A 16,627-nucleotide genomic window follows, 5' to 3' on the forward strand; every position below is an offset into this window, starting at 1 on the left:
GAAACAGCCTTAACTCTCTGTCCACTTCCCTCCTAAGTCACCTCGGCGCTGGAGCTGGTGCCTCAGACCCCGGTCTTACGCCTTCACCCACTGTCCCGCTGCCAGCAGCAGTCAGGCCTGCGGACCCCAATCCAATCCCGTCATCCCAGTCCGGAAACCCTCTCTCAGCCTCCAGCGCTTACAAGGTCTGCCCTGCCCTCTTCTCCCCTTCTCCCCTCCCTGGAGCCCCCATCTCGTCCCCTCTGGCCCCTCTCCTCCCTCTGCCTGAACACCGACCCCCCGATTCCAGGTCAGCCCTGGAACCCTCACCCCTCGGGAAACATCCCGAGCTCCCCTAGGACCAGGGGAGGGGTTCAGAGGGCGCCTATCGGCCAGCGCGGCCCACCCCACCGCTGCCTCTTAGGAGTGGGGACAGTTCACAGGGGGTTCCCCCAGCCCCGGGCCTGGTTCCGGGCAGAAGTTCGACGAGCGAAACGCGGTTCTTTGCCGCACGTCGGCCGCGCTCCCCACCGGAGCCTGGGCACCAGAGCCCTCGGGCGCGGGGCTCGAGCGTGTAGGACAAAAGGTCGCCGCGAGCCCCGGGGGTGCGGCCCGCGCGGCCCTCGGGAGCCGAGCCCCTTCACTTCTCGGAGGGGGGAGTACGGGCGCGCGGCGCGGGATCGGCCGAGGGCTCAAGGCGGCGACCGCAGAGCGGGGACGGCCGTGGCCTCTGCGGCAGCGCGTCGGACCCGGGGGCGGGGGGATGGGGGCGGGGACCGAGGGGGGCGGGGGCGGGCGGCGGGGGCCGCGCCCTCCGGCCCCTCCCCGGGCGAGCGGGCGGCGGCGGCGGCGGCGGCGACCCGGGCGGTTCCCACTCGCGCTGCGCCCGCCGGCGGCCCCCGCGCGGCCCATGTCCTCCGCGCCGCTGCGCTCGCCCCCCCTGCGGCCCCCCAGGATGAAGAAGGACGAGTCGTTCCTGGGCAAGCTCGGCGGCACGCTGGCGAGGAAGAAAAAGGCCAGGGAGGGTGAGTGCGCCGGCCGCGCAGGCGTCCCCGCGCGCCCCGCCCGGGTGGCTCCCCCCCTTCCTCTCCCCCACCGCCGGGTCCCCGCGTCCCCGCCCCGCCGGGCCCCGCGCACGCGTCTCCGGGCTCTGCCGGGGTCCACGCGTCCCCCGCAGGGGGTGGCTCCCCGGCCCGCGCGCGCTGCGGTCGCCTGACCCCGCCGGCCCGCGCGGCGCGCCGCCGTGACCTTCGGGAGAGGCCTTGACCCTCGTTCCTCCTCCCTCCCGGGCCCTTTAAACGCCAGCCGGGGGCACTTGGGCGAGCCGGGCCGCCCCCTCCCGCGGCGGGTCGCGGATGGGCGCTCGAGCGGAAGGCGGACGGCCGACCGCACGTAGCCGTGCGCGGTCACCCTCCCTTCGCCGGGCATTTGCTGGCTCGGCCCGGGCCGGGGGGCCCGGCGGGGGACGCCGCCCCCGCCCTGGAGCGGGGAGGAAGGAAGGGGGCCAGAGTGTGCAGAGGCCCCGGGCCGGGGGTGGGGGCGGGGGCTGCGACCTAGGGCTCCGGAGCTCCCCTCCCCCTTCTGTGTGCTTCGGCAAATAATCCTAAAAAGACCACCTGCCTTCCCTTACATTTTAAAAGTTTTCGAAAAGAGTTGCCGCGGACTTCACTTCTGCCGGCCTGTGTGTGCTTCAGATGCACTGCTGTTCCCAGGGCCTCTCGGAGGACTTGCATTCCTGAATTTTCCCTTTGTCTGGCGAGGAGATTCCTCCTCTGGGACAGATTCCGGATGGGCCTGGGTGAGCCGCGCTTACGGGGAAGGGAAGAGGCAGCTGGCCTCAGGCAGGTCCTGGAGAAAAAAGGACCTGAGTTAGGGGTGTGTCGAGTGATCTCCTGAAGCCACCTGGGGCTGACTTATCCCCTAAAAAGCCTTTTGTTTTTCCAGGTTGATTGTACCCCCTGGGACACATGTACCCCAAGGATGCGTACCCACGGGGACACCAACTCCGTTAATTTCCCCCTGGGACGTGTGTATTCCCAGGGATGCCTGTGTGACGCTTTTCCCTCTAGGGGATGCGTTCCCTTAACGGATTTTGGTGGAGGTGGGGGGGTGCACCCTGGCATCTCCCATCAGGGAAGCTTTTACCGAATTAGATTATTCAGTTCCCGTCGGGGGAGGACCTTGTCACCTTTTAGTGGCTTCCCCATAGTCCTGAACAAATTGGCCACTCCTCTCTCGAGCCCTACGAGTCATACCTCCCAAGTGAGATGATATACGTGAGAGTCACCCCTCTGTGTCATTCAGTCTGCCTTGGTGATGTGTGTCCGCACCCACAGTCACGTTGCCCTCAACAAAAGTCATTTCAGGGCCTCAATTGCAGACGTAAGTGACATTTCCTCTCCCAATTTGTTCAGCCTCAGAAGAGACAGACAAGGTTCTTTTTTTTTTTTTTTAATTTTTTAAAGCTTATTTATTTATTTTTTGAGAGAGAGTGAGCAGGAGAGGGGCAGAGAGAGAGAGAATCCCAAGCAGGCTCCGCACTGTCAGCATAGAGCCCGATGCGGGGCTTGAACTCACAAACTGTGAGATCATGACCTGAGCCAATATCAAGAGTTGGACGCTTAACAGATTGAGCCACCCAGGCGTCCCCAGCCAAGGTTCTTGCTTTCCTGGAACAGGGAGTCCGTTGTGATAAGTAAACAGACTAGTGGCACTAGAATAGCGTGTGATCTGAAGGAGACGTGGAAAGTGCAGGCCGACAGAGAAGGGCTCAGAGCAGGTCATGTTTGGGTTGAGATCAGAAGGAACCAGGGGAAGACAGCTCCCACAGAATAGCAAGTAAGTGGAATGTTCTGGACTGCTGCAGCTTTTTAGGGGTGACATCTACGCTCCCGGAATAGGAAGAACACAGGCCTGGAGTGGTGGACTGGTCCCGAGTTCCATAGTGAAATGCTTCTCGTCTGTGCTTTCTCGGAACTAGCGTGCGTCTAGTAAATTGAGGGCCAATCTGGTCTGATGTGAATGCACCAAGAATCCCAGTGGTCAGGGGCATCCTGTGATGAAGAGGGTGGGCAGGGATGCTTGTGGTTTGCTGTGGTTGCTTTTGTGTATGTTAGGCAGGGAGCTCTGCCTCGGTTCTCAAAGTTGGGGTGCCTGGCATACTGGGGGGGGTTCCCCCATACAAACCAAAGGCCCAAAACCCGAATTGAGCTCAGACGTAGGCACTGGGGCGAGGCTGGGCCTAGAAGGGCTTATTGGCTTCCGACTGGTCTTCTGGGAGGTGGACCGCACAGATGCAGAGACTGGATAACGAGGTCCTGAGTAATTGAGGGTTGCCAGGACTCTAGGGGGCCAGTTGCTTGGCCGTGTGCCCTCCCTATCTCTGTGCTGTTCATGCAGTTCTTGAGCTGGGGCGGGACCTGGCCCGGACCTCGGGCCCCTGCGGGATGGCACTCATTTGCCTACCCTGGCACCATCAGGAAGAGGGTGGGTGCTTAGAGATTGTCAGGCACTGACAGGTGTATGGTGGGTTTCATTTTCCTTTTTGTTACAAAGTTGGCGGTGATTTCAGGAGCGTGGGTGGTGACGCAGCCCCTGTGGGGGTGGGGGTGAAGATTCTGGAGGTTAGAGATGTGGGGAGCCTGCAGGCACTGCCCACTCCCCACCAGATTGGCAGAGGTTGTGGTTGTGACAAGGCACAGAGAGACACGTTGGGGTGAACGTCCTGTCTTCTGCAGGATGAGATCATTTTAGGAAATGCGTTGTTCTGGGGTTCGGGGGAGCCGGTGCAGGAAGTGCCCATGGATGAATTCACGGCGTGATTAAGGCTGATGTCCTCCGGGAGGGAACCACATCGTGTCACGTGGTGGCCCGGTTTAGAAAACAGAACTGTGACTAACTGTGGACATCGGAAAGTGTGGGAAGGAACCCTTGAAAACCCCCAAAGCTCCCCGTAGAAGGCCCGGAGACTTTCGGGAGCAACTTATTAGAAGCTGCTTTGGTTTTGCTGGAGCTGGGCAGAGCAGGTGCAGGGGAAAGACTGCCCACGCCGGGTCCCCCTGGTGACCACGGATGAAAGACCCTAGAGGTCCAGTGGGCCACGAGGTGGGGCCAGGGGACATTCCGGGGACCGCAGCTGCCTTGTTAAGTCTTTAGAGGTGAGCAGCCAGTTCTGGGGCCGGGATGGCCCTGGATGGAAGGGGCCGAATGGAAGGCCCAGACACCTGTCCCTCCTTTCTGAGCAAAGAAAGCATTTAGGAAGTTCTTATTGTCTTTTTTTTTTTTTTTTAACATTTTAATTTAATTTTGAGAGACTGAGAGAGACAGAGCATGAGCAGGGGAGGAACAGAGAGAGAAGGAGACACAGAATCTGAAACAGGCTCTGGGCTCCAAGCGGTCAGCACAGAGCCCGACGCGGGGCTCGAACCCACGGACCGCGAGATCGTGACCTGAGCTGAAGTCGGACGCTTAACCGACTGAGCCACCCAGGCGCCCCCAGGTCAAGGTATTTTTTTTTTTTTTAATTTTTTTTTCAACGTTTTTATTTATTTTTGGGACAGAGAGAGACAGAGCATGAACGGGGGAGGGGCAGAGAGAGAGGGAGACACAGAATCGGAAACAGGCTCCAGGCTCCGAGCCATCAGCCCAGAGCCCGACGCGGGGCTCGAACTCACGGACCGCGAGATCGTGACCTGAGCTGAAGTCGGACGCTTAACCGACTGAGCCACCCAGGCGCCCCCAGGTCAAGGTATTTTTTTTTTTTTTAATTTTTTTTTCAAACGTTTTTATTTATTTTTGGGACAGAGAGAGACAGAGCATGAACGGGGGAGGGGCAGAGAGAGAGGGAGACACAGAATCGGAAACAGGCTCCAGGCTCCGAGCCATCAGCCCAGAGCCCGACGCGGGGCTCGAACTCACGGACCGCGAGATCGTGACCTGGCTGAAGTTGGACGCTTAACCGACTGGCGCCCCACTTGGGCTCTTTTTTAATCGAGTTGTTTGATTTCTTACCGTCGGACGCTAAGAGCTCCTTGTGTGTTTCAGATGCACTGGAGCCTTTTGTAGATATTTTCTCCTGGTCTGGGGCTCGTCTTCTGCTTCTCTTCCTGCTGGCATTTGATGCAGAAACATCGATCAACGAGCAAGATGCTGATGGAGACCTCCCGCAGGATCTAAATCTAAAGGGACCATGAGGTGGCTGTGACCTTGAACTGAAGGTTGAAAGCATTAAGCTTCTTAAGTAACTTCCAGGAGAGAATCTCTACACCACCCATCTTACATTTTTTTTTTTTTTAATGTTTATTTTTGAGACAGAGAGAGACAGAGCATGAGCTGGGGAGGGCCAGAGAGAGAGGGAGACAGAGAATCCGAAGCAGGCTCCAGGCTCTGAGCTGTCGGCACCTGGTTCGAACCCACGAACCTTGAGATCATGACCTGAGCTGAAGTTGGATGCGTAACCAACTGAGCCACCCAGGCGCCCCCCTACACCACCCATCTTAAGCCCTGTCTTTTACGGAGTGATCAGCCGTGTTGATTCTGCGTAGACCCCAGCACAACCCGCTCACACATTGCTCTATAATAAGAACACCGGGATAAAGATGCTATGTACTTTAGCCCTGCGAGGTAGGAATTTTTAACTCACTGCAAGTTCTACGCGGGGCAGGAATTTCCCCCTCGTTTTACAGCTGAGAAAACACAACCTCGCCCAGGAGCCACTTCACCATGGGTTTAGTGGTTCTGGGGGTGCCTCTGCCCCCAGGGGACGCTGGCGTTGTCTGGGGACATGTTGGGTGGTCACGACTGGGGCTGGGGGTGCTTCTGGCATCCAGGGGATGCGGGTCAGGAATGCTGTGCACATCCTACAACACACAGGACAGACAGCTTGTGCTGTAACAGCACATAGCAGTGAATTATTGGCCCCAGATGTCCGGTCAGAGTGCCAACGTGGACGACCCGGATGTTTGTTTCTGGAGGTGTCTCGAGAACTCCAAGAGAGGGCTGAGTAGTCCCAGCTGGTGGGGAAGCAACTCCGGGCTCAGCCCCTGGAGTCGAGAAGCCCCTGCAGCCCCGCCGTGAACCTGCCTGGCCTGGGGCTCAGCATCTGGGGCTCTCTGCTCAGTTTCCTGAGGGGGAGAATCCACCTGGCCTCCTTGGGCCCAGGCACCAGTCTCAGGCTCCTGGTGAGCGGGGTCCCGTTGGGGGGCAGGTTCCCAGAGTGTGCGAGATGGGAGAGAGCTCCTCCCCAGAAGAGACGAACTTTCAAACTTTCCTGAAGGTTCAGAGGACGTGCAGCCAGACCCCCTCCCCCCCCCAGAAGGGGGAGGGGGACGTCCTCCCCTTCCAGGACAGCAGAGGGAGGAGGTGGCCCTGACTTCTAGGGCCTAAGGGCACAGGTGGAGGAGTCTTGACGGGCACTTACCTGGCAGGCTGGGAGCTGGTGATGGGGCAGTGACGGCCACGGGCCTGTCCTCGGGAGCTGGCGATCGAGACCTTTGGGGGACACACAACCCGTTCCGGCTGGAGGAAATGGTCCCCCTGATGGCATGCAAAGGAAGGCTGGGAATTAGCCAGGAGGGGGTGGGTGTGTGGGGCTTCCCGCCAGGGGGCCTGGAGGAGATCCCGGCTCGTCCCGGCTTTTGGGGAAATGTAGGCAGTTCACGGTGGCTGGGCTGTGGTGTGGCATGTGGGTCGCGGTCAGCCGCGATCTGCGTTACTTTAGGTCTAGTGGGTGCCGGGGGTGGGAACGGCCACCATGCGCACGGGCACAGGTGGACTTCCCCCAGGCAGTGCGGTGGGTGGGGAAGAATCTGGATTCCCAGACAGTGAGGACAGAGCAGCTGCAGAAGTCATGGCCCAGAGGCTGCTCTAAGAATGAAGACGTTTTGCGCGAAAACATCAGATGAGGCCGCGTTCTCCGCCTCGTCCCCAGCTCCCAGTGCGTGCAGGGCTGACACACCCGGATCGCCACTGGAGTGGTAGTTTGCAGCCCATTCAAGACATTGTGCAAACTTTGAAGTGATTTCTACATGCTGTTTTGTAGCAGAGCTCAACAGCCCGTTGATTGACTTTTATGTTTTTATTTTTATCTTTTATTTATTTATTTTTATTTATTTTTATTTTTCTTTTAACGTTTATTTATTTTTGAGACAGAGAGAGACAGAGCATGAATGGGGGAGGGGCAGAGAGAGGGGGAGACACAGAATCGGAAGCAGGCTCCAGGCTCCGAGCCATCAGACGCGGGGCTCGAACTCACGAACCGCGAGATCGTGACCTGAGCTGAAGTCGGACGCCCAACCGACTGAGCCACCCAGGCGCCCCTATTTTTCTCTTTTAAAGTTTATTTATTTTGAGAGAGGAGAGAGAGAGAATCCCAAGCAGGCTCCGCACTGTCAGCACACAGCCCTACGTGCGGCTCAAATTCACGAACCGTGACCTCATGACCTGAGCTGAAATCAGGAGTCAGATGCTTAACTGACTGAGCCACTGGGCGTCCCTGATTTACCTTTAAAAATAAAAACGGAATGGTGCCAACATAGAGGGAAAGAATTTGTAATGAGCTTCGTGTCTTTGGCCCGGGAGATGGGACTCTTAGAATTCCTTGCGTTTCCAGGCACGCACGTGATCACTTTGCCGATCTGCAGGACCCTTTGAACATGAACTGCAGATCACGTTTTAGGTCAGTGGGACTCCTAACCTGTGAGAAGGGAATGGGACCATGGAGGCATGTAAGTAGGTGAGGACCGGGGCCAGGCACACGGTGGGTTCTAGAATAGTCTACGGTACGAGGAGCCAGTGTCGGGCCCACGAGGTTCTCTGAAGAACTCCGCACCCTTTTCTCCAAACGCAAATGCCTCTACTTTGAGCCACTTCTGTTCATGGGCGGTGCGGAGGGGCAGCTCCGGTCGGAGAGGAAATGCACTGTCTGTTCATCTGTGACTCTGTTCAGCTCCTGGATTGCGACAGATTCCTTAGGGAGGTGGGGTAGAAATCACTGGAAACCGCTGTGCTGTTTTTCCTCTCTCCGGCCCAGAGGAAGTGGCTTTCAGGGAGCTTTTGGTGTGGCTTTGTAGTTTCCTTTGATTATTATCCTGATGGCGATCTTCAAGCCCAGCATTTCTCCTTGTTTGTTTCCCCAGGTCATGGGGGAGGGGAGCGGGCCGGGGGAGGGGTGGTTTTTACAAGAGAAACACACGTAGGCATGTCAACTTGTACCAAACTAGGCTCTTTTTCTTGGTGGCCCACTAACATCTCTTGGAAATCCTTGCTTCGGTGAGAAAGGGAAACTGCCTCGGGGCCCAGAGCGGTGACTTTCATGCTCCTTACCTTTCTGTGCAGAGACGGCCTACTTTAGGAACAGCTAACTCTGGGTGGCTCTCTTAGCATCCTGGTCCTACCTGCCGGGCCCCAGAAGCATCAGTCGCCTTGGCAACCCCACACTCATCAGAGGAGCTCTGCTCTGAATGCCTGTCTTAACTCCCCGGAATTAATATTTATCGCACATCCTGAACTTGCTTTATCATCGTGCTCCCTGTCCGGTCGTCAGAATAATGAAGGGATGTTTATAAGACGTGAGTGGGTACGTGCTTGCTGGGAGTGGTTTTTAAGTGCTCCGTGTGATCGATCCCCGCCCCCCACCCCCGCTGTGGTTGGCAAAGGCCAGGTAGGTACCTTTACCCAGCCGTCTCTTGGTTTCCAAATAGCCGGTTCCGTCACATAAAAGATGTACCCTAAGGAAGCAGGTTTCCTCTCTGGCATCAGCTCTCAGCTCTCGCTTTATGTAGGTTTCAGATGCAAAACTGCTTTACTTCCTAGCGAGTCTGTTTGCTGTTTATTATGTTAACGCAGGGGCTGAAACAACAGATTAGGAGGCTTGGGAGTGCGCTGTAAATATGTTGGCTTGGTGGCGTGAATCTGCTTGTCTGTACTAATTGCTGTTGGGGTAAAGAGAGCATCGTATGGAATGCGCTCAAGTCGAGAATTTTTGGCGGCTCTCGCGTCCTAGCGACCACGCTTTCTGGTTGTCACTGAGAACGGAGTGAGCAGGTCTGGGAGGCGCGGGATTGTCTCCGCGAAGCTGGTGGGGGGGGGGGTCCTTTACTTTTCTCCCGACTCGGAGTGTGGAGCCGTGGGAACCCCCTCGAGGCTCCGGGTTCAAGCTCCGGAGGGGGAGTGCAGGGGAGATAGCACTCCGCGGTTCCCAGCTGGCTCGTCTCGGCTGTTCCTCAGGAGCGTGGTGTGTTCCAGGGGGAGGCCGAGGGCGGTGGAGGAGCCAGGTCTGGGCTTGGCACCCTTGCCGCGTGCGTCTGCTGCTTCACCCCTGAGCCTCTGTCCTGACCACACGGGCCACGTGGAGCCCGGTGGCACTGGCCCTTGGGCCATGCATGTGAGGATAACAGGTGAAGTCTTATGAGCGCCTGGGGGCGTGCCCAGGCCGTGGTCCTTGAGGACGATGTTGGCAAGTGAGGGCACTGACACGGACACCAGAGCCGCTTAGGGGCCGGGCAGGGGCGGCGTGACGGCTGCCTCTTGAGGGCGGACGCCGCTGCTTTTCTAAAGACTGCTTGCTCCTGGGTTAAGGAGGGTTCTGACGCGGCGTCTGGGCTCAGGGGGAAAGCGTGCTGAGATTGATCAGTCAAGCCTGCACTGTACTCCGGAGGCTCACTTCCTTAGTGACGTCATCCCCCCGAACAGAAGCCCCTTCCCTCTTCTCCTCCGGGTCCCGTGTCGTTTCAACAGCTCTGGCTTCTCCTTTCTCACTGCGTTTGTTCCCTGGAGCAGCTAGTTAGTTCTTGGTAACAAAGGCACGTGAATCCTTTAAAAAATACGCGTTTGAAGGGTGCTGGTACTCGACCTTGTGTCCTGGCCCGCCGTGACCAGGAAGTGCAGCGCACGCGCCCTTGAAGGGTATGACTGCGGAGAGGTGGCAACTTCCTCGCTTTACTGAGCAGCTGGTGAAGGGAGGTCAGCTGGGACCCTGGGAAGGGCGGTCAGCTCAGGTGCGCGTCGTCCGCCTGGGTTTCCGATGGGGCTTCCTTGCCAGCTTAGAGAACTGGACAGTAGGCAAACTCTACGTGGTTTTATGCTTCGTGTTCGTAGTCGAAAGTAAACGGGTTTGAGCTTAGGCATCCTGAAAGGACCGCTCTTGGCTGGGGGTCTTCGAGCCTTTGCTCGTTAGCCAGAATCCGTCACGAATGTGGGTTGCCCCAAGTAAGGCTGTCTTAATCTGCCTGTTTTTTTTTTTAATTTAAACAAGTTTTTAAATTTTTAAAAAAATTTTTTGAGAGAGAGAGAGAGAGAGGGAAGAAGCGGGGGAGGAGGGGGCAGAGGCAGAATCCCAAGCAGGCTCCACGCTGTCTGCGCAGAGCCCGACGCGGGGCTCAGACCCACGAACTGTGAGATCGTGACCCGAGCCGAAGTCAAGAGTTGGACGCTTAACCGCCCGAGCCACCCAGGCGCTCCACGCCTGTTGTTCTAAAAACTTACACACTTTTGTACTTTCATTCGAAAAACCGTAATTGCAAAGGATCTAGGCTTTGCTCTAATAGTAAGTTATTAAGGAGGGAACAGACGTTGCCTGACTCCTGGGGCTCGCTCAGAGTTTGCGTGAACCCAGCAGTCCAGGAAGCAGCTGCCGGTTCCATGGAACCGGCGGCTGCTCTCAGTGTTTGCTCCCCCCTCCCCCCACCACGGAGCCTGCCAGAACCATGCAGGTGCTTCTTTGTGGACAGAGCATCCTCGCAGCAGGCTGGGGAGAGGGGGACGCCGTGCTGGTGCAGATGGAATTTAAGGGAGCTCCTTCCCAAAGCTTCATTTGAAGCGTCTTTATCTCTCTCTTTTTCTTCTTATTTTGAAAATGAATACTGCCTTTCAAAGTAAGACCTGAGCGCATCCATACCTGATATACACAAGCTCGATAGAAGATCATCAGGGAAGACGTGAGGGAAAATGATTAAAAGAAGAATTAAACAGGAAGGAAAGCCGGAGTGGGGTCTCCCGCAGCCGCAGCCACGGCCACGGCTAAGCCTTGTTGGGCTCTTGTAACGTTCCGGGCATCACCCTGTCCGTGGCTCACACAAAGCGGGGAAGCAGGTGCTATGTGCTTATTCTCATTTTGCAGATGAGCGGACGGGGCGGGGGGGGCTGGGGGAAGCGAGGTCCCTTGCAGAGGTCATGCCCCCAGCCGGGGAGATTAAAACCCCAGCAGCCTGGCTTATAAGTGGGCCAGCCTTGCAACCTGGAGAAGTGATTCAAATGTGAATAATTTTCCCAGCTGGCTCACAGTAAAGCCGGTTTTCTCCTCTGGCATTTGAGACGCACTCAGCCACGGTGGCAGGAAGGTGCTCCGGAGGAGACAAATGGCATCCATTCTGTGCCGAATGGACTCACTGGCATTTACAGAAAGAAGACAGACCCCCGGCGGCTACAGTCCAGAGCCTTGCTGACTCTGTGTTTTCTGCCCTGCAATCGGCCAGCCCCCGCCCCGCCCTCCCCCTGCTCCCCCCCATCCTTCCCTGGCTGGGGGCCCCTTACAAACGCTGTCCCTCTGCCCCTTCGTGTCACTGGTGCCTCCAGCAGGTTGGGGCCCCTCTCTGCCCCCTTGAATGTTCCCGCCAGAGTTGCTGGCCCAGCGCCCACCTCCCTCCCCCCCTGGCCTGAATCCTAGGCCTCTTGTGTCCTCTCGGAAGATAATGATAAGAAATGACCTTCTGTCGCTCACCCTGTGGTCTTTGTGTATTTGCCCGGTAAGCAGGAAGCAATCAATCCACGTGGCGGTTCAGGGCCACGCATCTTGGAGCCCAGCTTCCAGGGTTTGAACCGAATCCCGCGGCACTCTGGGGCCTCGACCTGGGGAAGGGTACTTCCCAGCCCTGAGCCTCGGGTTCCTCTTCTGCAGAGAGTACTTACCTCTAGCGTTGTTGGGCAATTAAGTGGGTTATTAAATGATGTAATTTGAACTGGGCCCAGTCAAGCCACAGAGTGGGAGAAAATACTCCTAGGGTTCTGGTGCCGGTTCCCCTCCCATCACCCACTCTGGTGCCGACAGAAATTCTGATGTGGGGGTTCTTCTCCCCAGCACTGCTAAGCAGTTCTCTGACACCAGCCGGGTGTCCTGTAATTCAGCCCGATTCTGACACTCTCTCCAAGGACAGGGCTCAGCCCCACACGTCTGCCCCAGCCCTCCAGATGCCGGCACAAGTCTGGGCCCTCACCCGTGCTTCTGACCCGTGGTGACAAATCAGAGGTTCCCATGACCCCTCCTTGGGTGCCCTTGATTTCCTACCACGGCTCGCAGAGCTCAGAGAAACGTTCTACTCTCCAGATGGCTCGCTGGCTTGCATGCAAGGGTCACTCAGAAGTGACCTCCTCGCACGGAGGAGATGCACGGGGCGCCGTGGGGGTGGGTGGGTGCCAGTCTCGTGCACTCGCACACGCTCACCAGCCCGGGAGCTTTCCCAGCCCTGTCCTCTTGGGTTTCTATGGAGGCTTCGTTACATAGGCACGATGGATGAAATCATTGGCCATCGGTGACGGAAGTCCCATCTGTAGCCCCAGAGGGCCGTGTCGGGGTGGGGGAGGCTGAAAGAGCCAGCTCTCTAATCTCCTGGTTGGTTCCCCCTGGCAACCAGCCCTTTCCTTGGGTGACTGTCTCTGTCATCACGTAGGAAGTTGCTAGGGTTTTAGAAGCCCTGGGCCAGGGAAGACCTTGCCGGAGGACCAAACAGATCTGTTTCTGTTGGGGAATTAACACAATTCCCCAAGCACCTAGCTGATAAAGGACTGCTGTCCATGATCTGTAAAGAACTCCTACGACTTGAGCCATGACCTGAGCCAAAGTCGGACGCTTAACTGACTGAGCCACCCAGGCGCCTCTTGAAAACGTTACTGATACAATATTGGGGGGAGCTGCCTGGGCCAGGTGCGTAGCGAGCCCTCCACGGGTGATAGCTGTCACTGTGACCACTGCCTCCAGACCCTACTTTGCCCGTCACATAGAGAAGACGGGTGAAGAGAAGACCAGGGGACCCGCAGTGGCAAACGGGCGGAAATAATAAAACAGAATGAGATCATCATGACGTGTTTGGATGGTTGCTTCCGTTTAAGAACACTTAGGAGACAGAATGTCGGCGAAGGGCCGGGAGCTCGTCAGTTGTCGTTTCTGCCTGTCGCCTGATCAGGTGCGGGCTGCAGGCGTTTGCAGCGACGGGGCGGGAGACGGCGGTGCCCCGAGAGCTGTCATCTTCAAACATCCCGCACTGCTGCTGCTTCTGAGAATGTCTGCACTTTGTTAGGGGAAGAGAGTGTTTTAGTTAAGTCTGACTAGAAAACATATTATTAGTATAATGAGATTTTAATGATTTGAAATTTTGTTGGAGCAGCACGCGGAATTTCAGCCTTACCGTGTGCAGCTGGGCTCTACTTTTGTTTCATTTTTTGCCTGGGCCTCCTCGCAAGGACACGTTTCTACAGTTATTATTTAGTTTTTCTTTCTTAGAGCCCTGCTGGTAGGCCGATCCTAACTTTCTTGCTGAGAAGATCTCTTGGGGGGGGGAGGGAGAAAAAAATACTCTTTTTGTACCCATTTAGCTGGCTTGATCACTTCCACGGTGTGAGTGCTGTCACCGAAGGAGATGTAGGTTTGTTTGAGATTTATGTGGAGGCTCTGCTGATCGTTCAGAATGGCCACGAAGCGGAAACGGCCCCGGATGCCCTTCAGCAGATGGGTGGATGAACACGATATGGTCTGGCCAGACAAGGGAATACTATTCGGCAGGAAAAGGGAATGAAGTACCAATGCGTTCCGCAACTTGGGGACGGGATACTCAGCGACAGAAGCCAGACCAAAGGCCACAGGTTGTGTGGGGCCGTAGTTACGAAATGTACGGAACAGGCAAATCCACAGGATGGAATAGGAGATTCGTGTTTGCGACAGGCTTGGGAGGACGGGGAGTTCCTGGCAGTGCGGGTACAGGGTTTCTTTCTGGGGTGATGAGAACGTTCCTGACCCGACTGTGGTGACGGCCGCAGAAGGGGTGAATATCCTCAAACCCACTGAATCGCGCACTTGACACGGGTGAATCGCACGGAGTGTGAATTCTTTGTCAGCAAAGCAGTTAGGAAAACAGCGCTTGGGCTGAGAGCTGAAGCCTGAGCTTGTCAGTTTCTCTCCCGCCGTAAGTCAGTGTCTTTGCGTTTCCAAGGTGGGCTCTTTAACCTTGGGGTGAGGATGGGCGGTCCGGTCGGCCGTGGGTTGGTGGAGTCTTCCTCCTCATCGTCCTGTCTCCGGTCCCTGCCTGTTTTGGTGGCAGCTGTCCCCCACCGAGGGGCTGCTGCTTGCTCAGATGGTCTCATCCGATCACCACTGCGATGCGTTGAGGCGGGTCTGATGCTGTCCTCGTTGGGGAAGAGAGAATGGGGACCCCCGGCGTTTGTGTGTGCCGTTTTGCTGACCTTGTGTGCTTCGGGAGGGAGACTTTGATGAGGTTCCTGTGGGGCTGACAAATGGTCAGAAGGTCTGAGCTGGGACAGGTGTCTGTGAAACTTTAATTTGACCTTGCCCCCATGGTAAGAAAGGCATTTTACGCAGAAGCACCAGTTCAAACCTACATTTATTCATAGCCACGGACTCCTGTCTTCCTGTAAGTGAAACACGTTGGCCTTTTCTATTCGATTCTGTTTCATTTCATTAGAGAAACGTGCTGGTCACACTGAGCTGATTGACGACCCACTGGGTCAAGATGATGGTTTCAGTATGTTGCTCTGAGAGATGTAAGGAGGGAAGTGAGTCAGTGGATGTTATGGGGCCCAAGGAATTTAATCTTTATTTATTTTTGAGAGAGAGAGAGAGAGCGCGCACAACAGCAGGGGAGGGGCAGAGAGAGAGAGGGAGACACAGAATCCGAAGCAGGCTCCAGGCTCCGAGCTGTCGGCACAGAGCCCGACGCGGGGCTCGAACCCATGAACCGCGAGATCGTGACCTGAACCGAAGTCGGACGCTTAACCGACTGAGCCCCCCAGGCACCCCAAGGGGCCCAAGGCATTTGAGGACTATTATTGTTGGGCCTGGTGTCGATGCTCAGGCCTGGCTTCTCAGACTTTCAATTGTTCCCTGTCATTCGTTATCCTTTGGCCTTCCAGGCAGGTGGTCACTCCTCTATGCATTTGAGCCCCCCTGAGACCAGGGGCGGTGTAGTGGCCCTGCCCTGATGCTGGCCCGGCGCTCACGGTACTGATGGGCTGGCAAGACCCTGTCTGGGGGCCCCCCTCACTCTTGCTGCCCACTCTTTATTCCCCACGATCTCGGCCCCCTTGCTGAAAGTCAGTTGACCATCCGTGTGTGGGTTTGTTCCTGGGCCGTCCCTGCCGTTTCATTGGCCGGTACGTCTGTCCTATGCCAGTCCCACACTGACCTGGTTACTGCGGCGTCGCGGTAAATGTCTTCCACTCTGTCCTTCGTTTTCGACATTGTCTTGGCGAGCTGCAGTCCCTGAAGATTCCCCATGAACTTGGGGGCGGGTTTTCCTATTTCTGTAGAAGTCGCCACCGGGATTTTGTAGGCATTGCATAGAAGTTGAAGATCGCTTGGGGTAGTATCATCGTCGTAACAACGTTAAGCCTTCTCATCCCCGAACGCGGATGTCTATCCACTTATTTAGGTTTTCTTTAAGCTGCCTTAGCAGGTGTTTTGCGGTTCTCGCCGTACAGGGCTTTTTGCCTCCTTGGTTAGGCTTATCCCCGGGAGGTTTATCCCTTTGGATGCCGTGTACGTGGAAGATTTCCATGCCCGGGATTAACCGGGTGCCTAGGCTTCAGCCCCGGTTCCTGGCCGGCAGGGACCCTCTGAGTGGCCCACGTGCTGGTTCTGGCCCCGTCTTGCTGGTGTCTCACTCTGAACCCAGAGGGGAGGTCGAGGCCCTGCCGATGGGGGTGGGAAGGGGCTGGCTGCAGGGGGGATGAGCTCCTGGCCCCGGAGGCGGAATAAGCCGGCGGCTCCCAGGTGTCCACCGGGCAGGTCTGGTAGAGGCCAGGCCCGGGCACAGGGGCCGGTGCATTTGACCGTCATTGAGCTGCATCGCAGCCTGTCTTGGTCACACGTTATCTCCCTGTGCAGCCCCCCTTGGACCCACCCGATTAACGGAGGTGCAGAGGGGCGTTCGTTGCTCTGATAGCGTGAGCCGGGGTGTCGTGTTAAGCACAGAAGGTGCTGCAGAAGCCTCGGTGAGGTCACGGGGGTTTGTCCCGGTTCGTTGTGGGCAGTGTGGAGGGTGCGGCGGGGGCTTGGAGGACGAGGTCAGAGTCTGCCGACTGGAGCCTCAGGGCCCTTATCAGTGAGGCTGGGAACGGCAGCCTGATGATCTCTGATGGCTTTGACGATGAAGCGAAGTCACGCACGCGGAGGTTGAGCACAGAGCCCAGCTGCAGGGAGGCCCGGGGCCCCAGTGTCCTGTCTTCCTCCTCAGCTGGGAGCACACCCGCAGCGCTGCGTGCTTTTCGCGCCTCCGTCCTCACAGCAGGGCGCTGTTGGGACCCATTTCGCAGATGAGGAACGTCGAGGAGGGAGACGAGAGTTTGAACGCTCTGGCCTGGGGCCCGGCGCCTTGGACTTGGGGAGCCGGGAGCCACACCGAGCCTGTGCCCCCGGCCACCGGGC

At 57.1% G+C, this 16,627-nt stretch overlaps 1 protein-coding gene across 1 annotated transcript in view; it reads left to right on the top strand.

The window, feature by feature from the left end:
• Positions 1-854: 854 nt before the first annotated feature.
• The window catches only part of PARVB (parvin beta), a 99,227-nt gene continuing 83,454 nt past the window's right edge, over positions 855-16,627 (top strand). Inside the window, exon 1 of the mRNA XM_047064824.1 lies at positions 855-1,004. Coding sequence (XP_046920780.1) covers positions 890-1,004 — 115 coding nt within the window. The 5' untranslated portion in view covers positions 855-889. The remainder of the gene's footprint in view (positions 1,005-16,627) is intronic.

The sequence above is a fragment of the Lynx rufus genome, unplaced genomic scaffold (genome assembly GCF_022079265.1).
Source record: "Lynx rufus isolate CCGP_SWC_20201006 ecotype Redwood Valley unplaced genomic scaffold, mLynRuf1.p SCAF_7, whole genome shotgun sequence".
Taxonomy (NCBI): domain Eukaryota; kingdom Metazoa; phylum Chordata; class Mammalia; order Carnivora; family Felidae; genus Lynx; species Lynx rufus.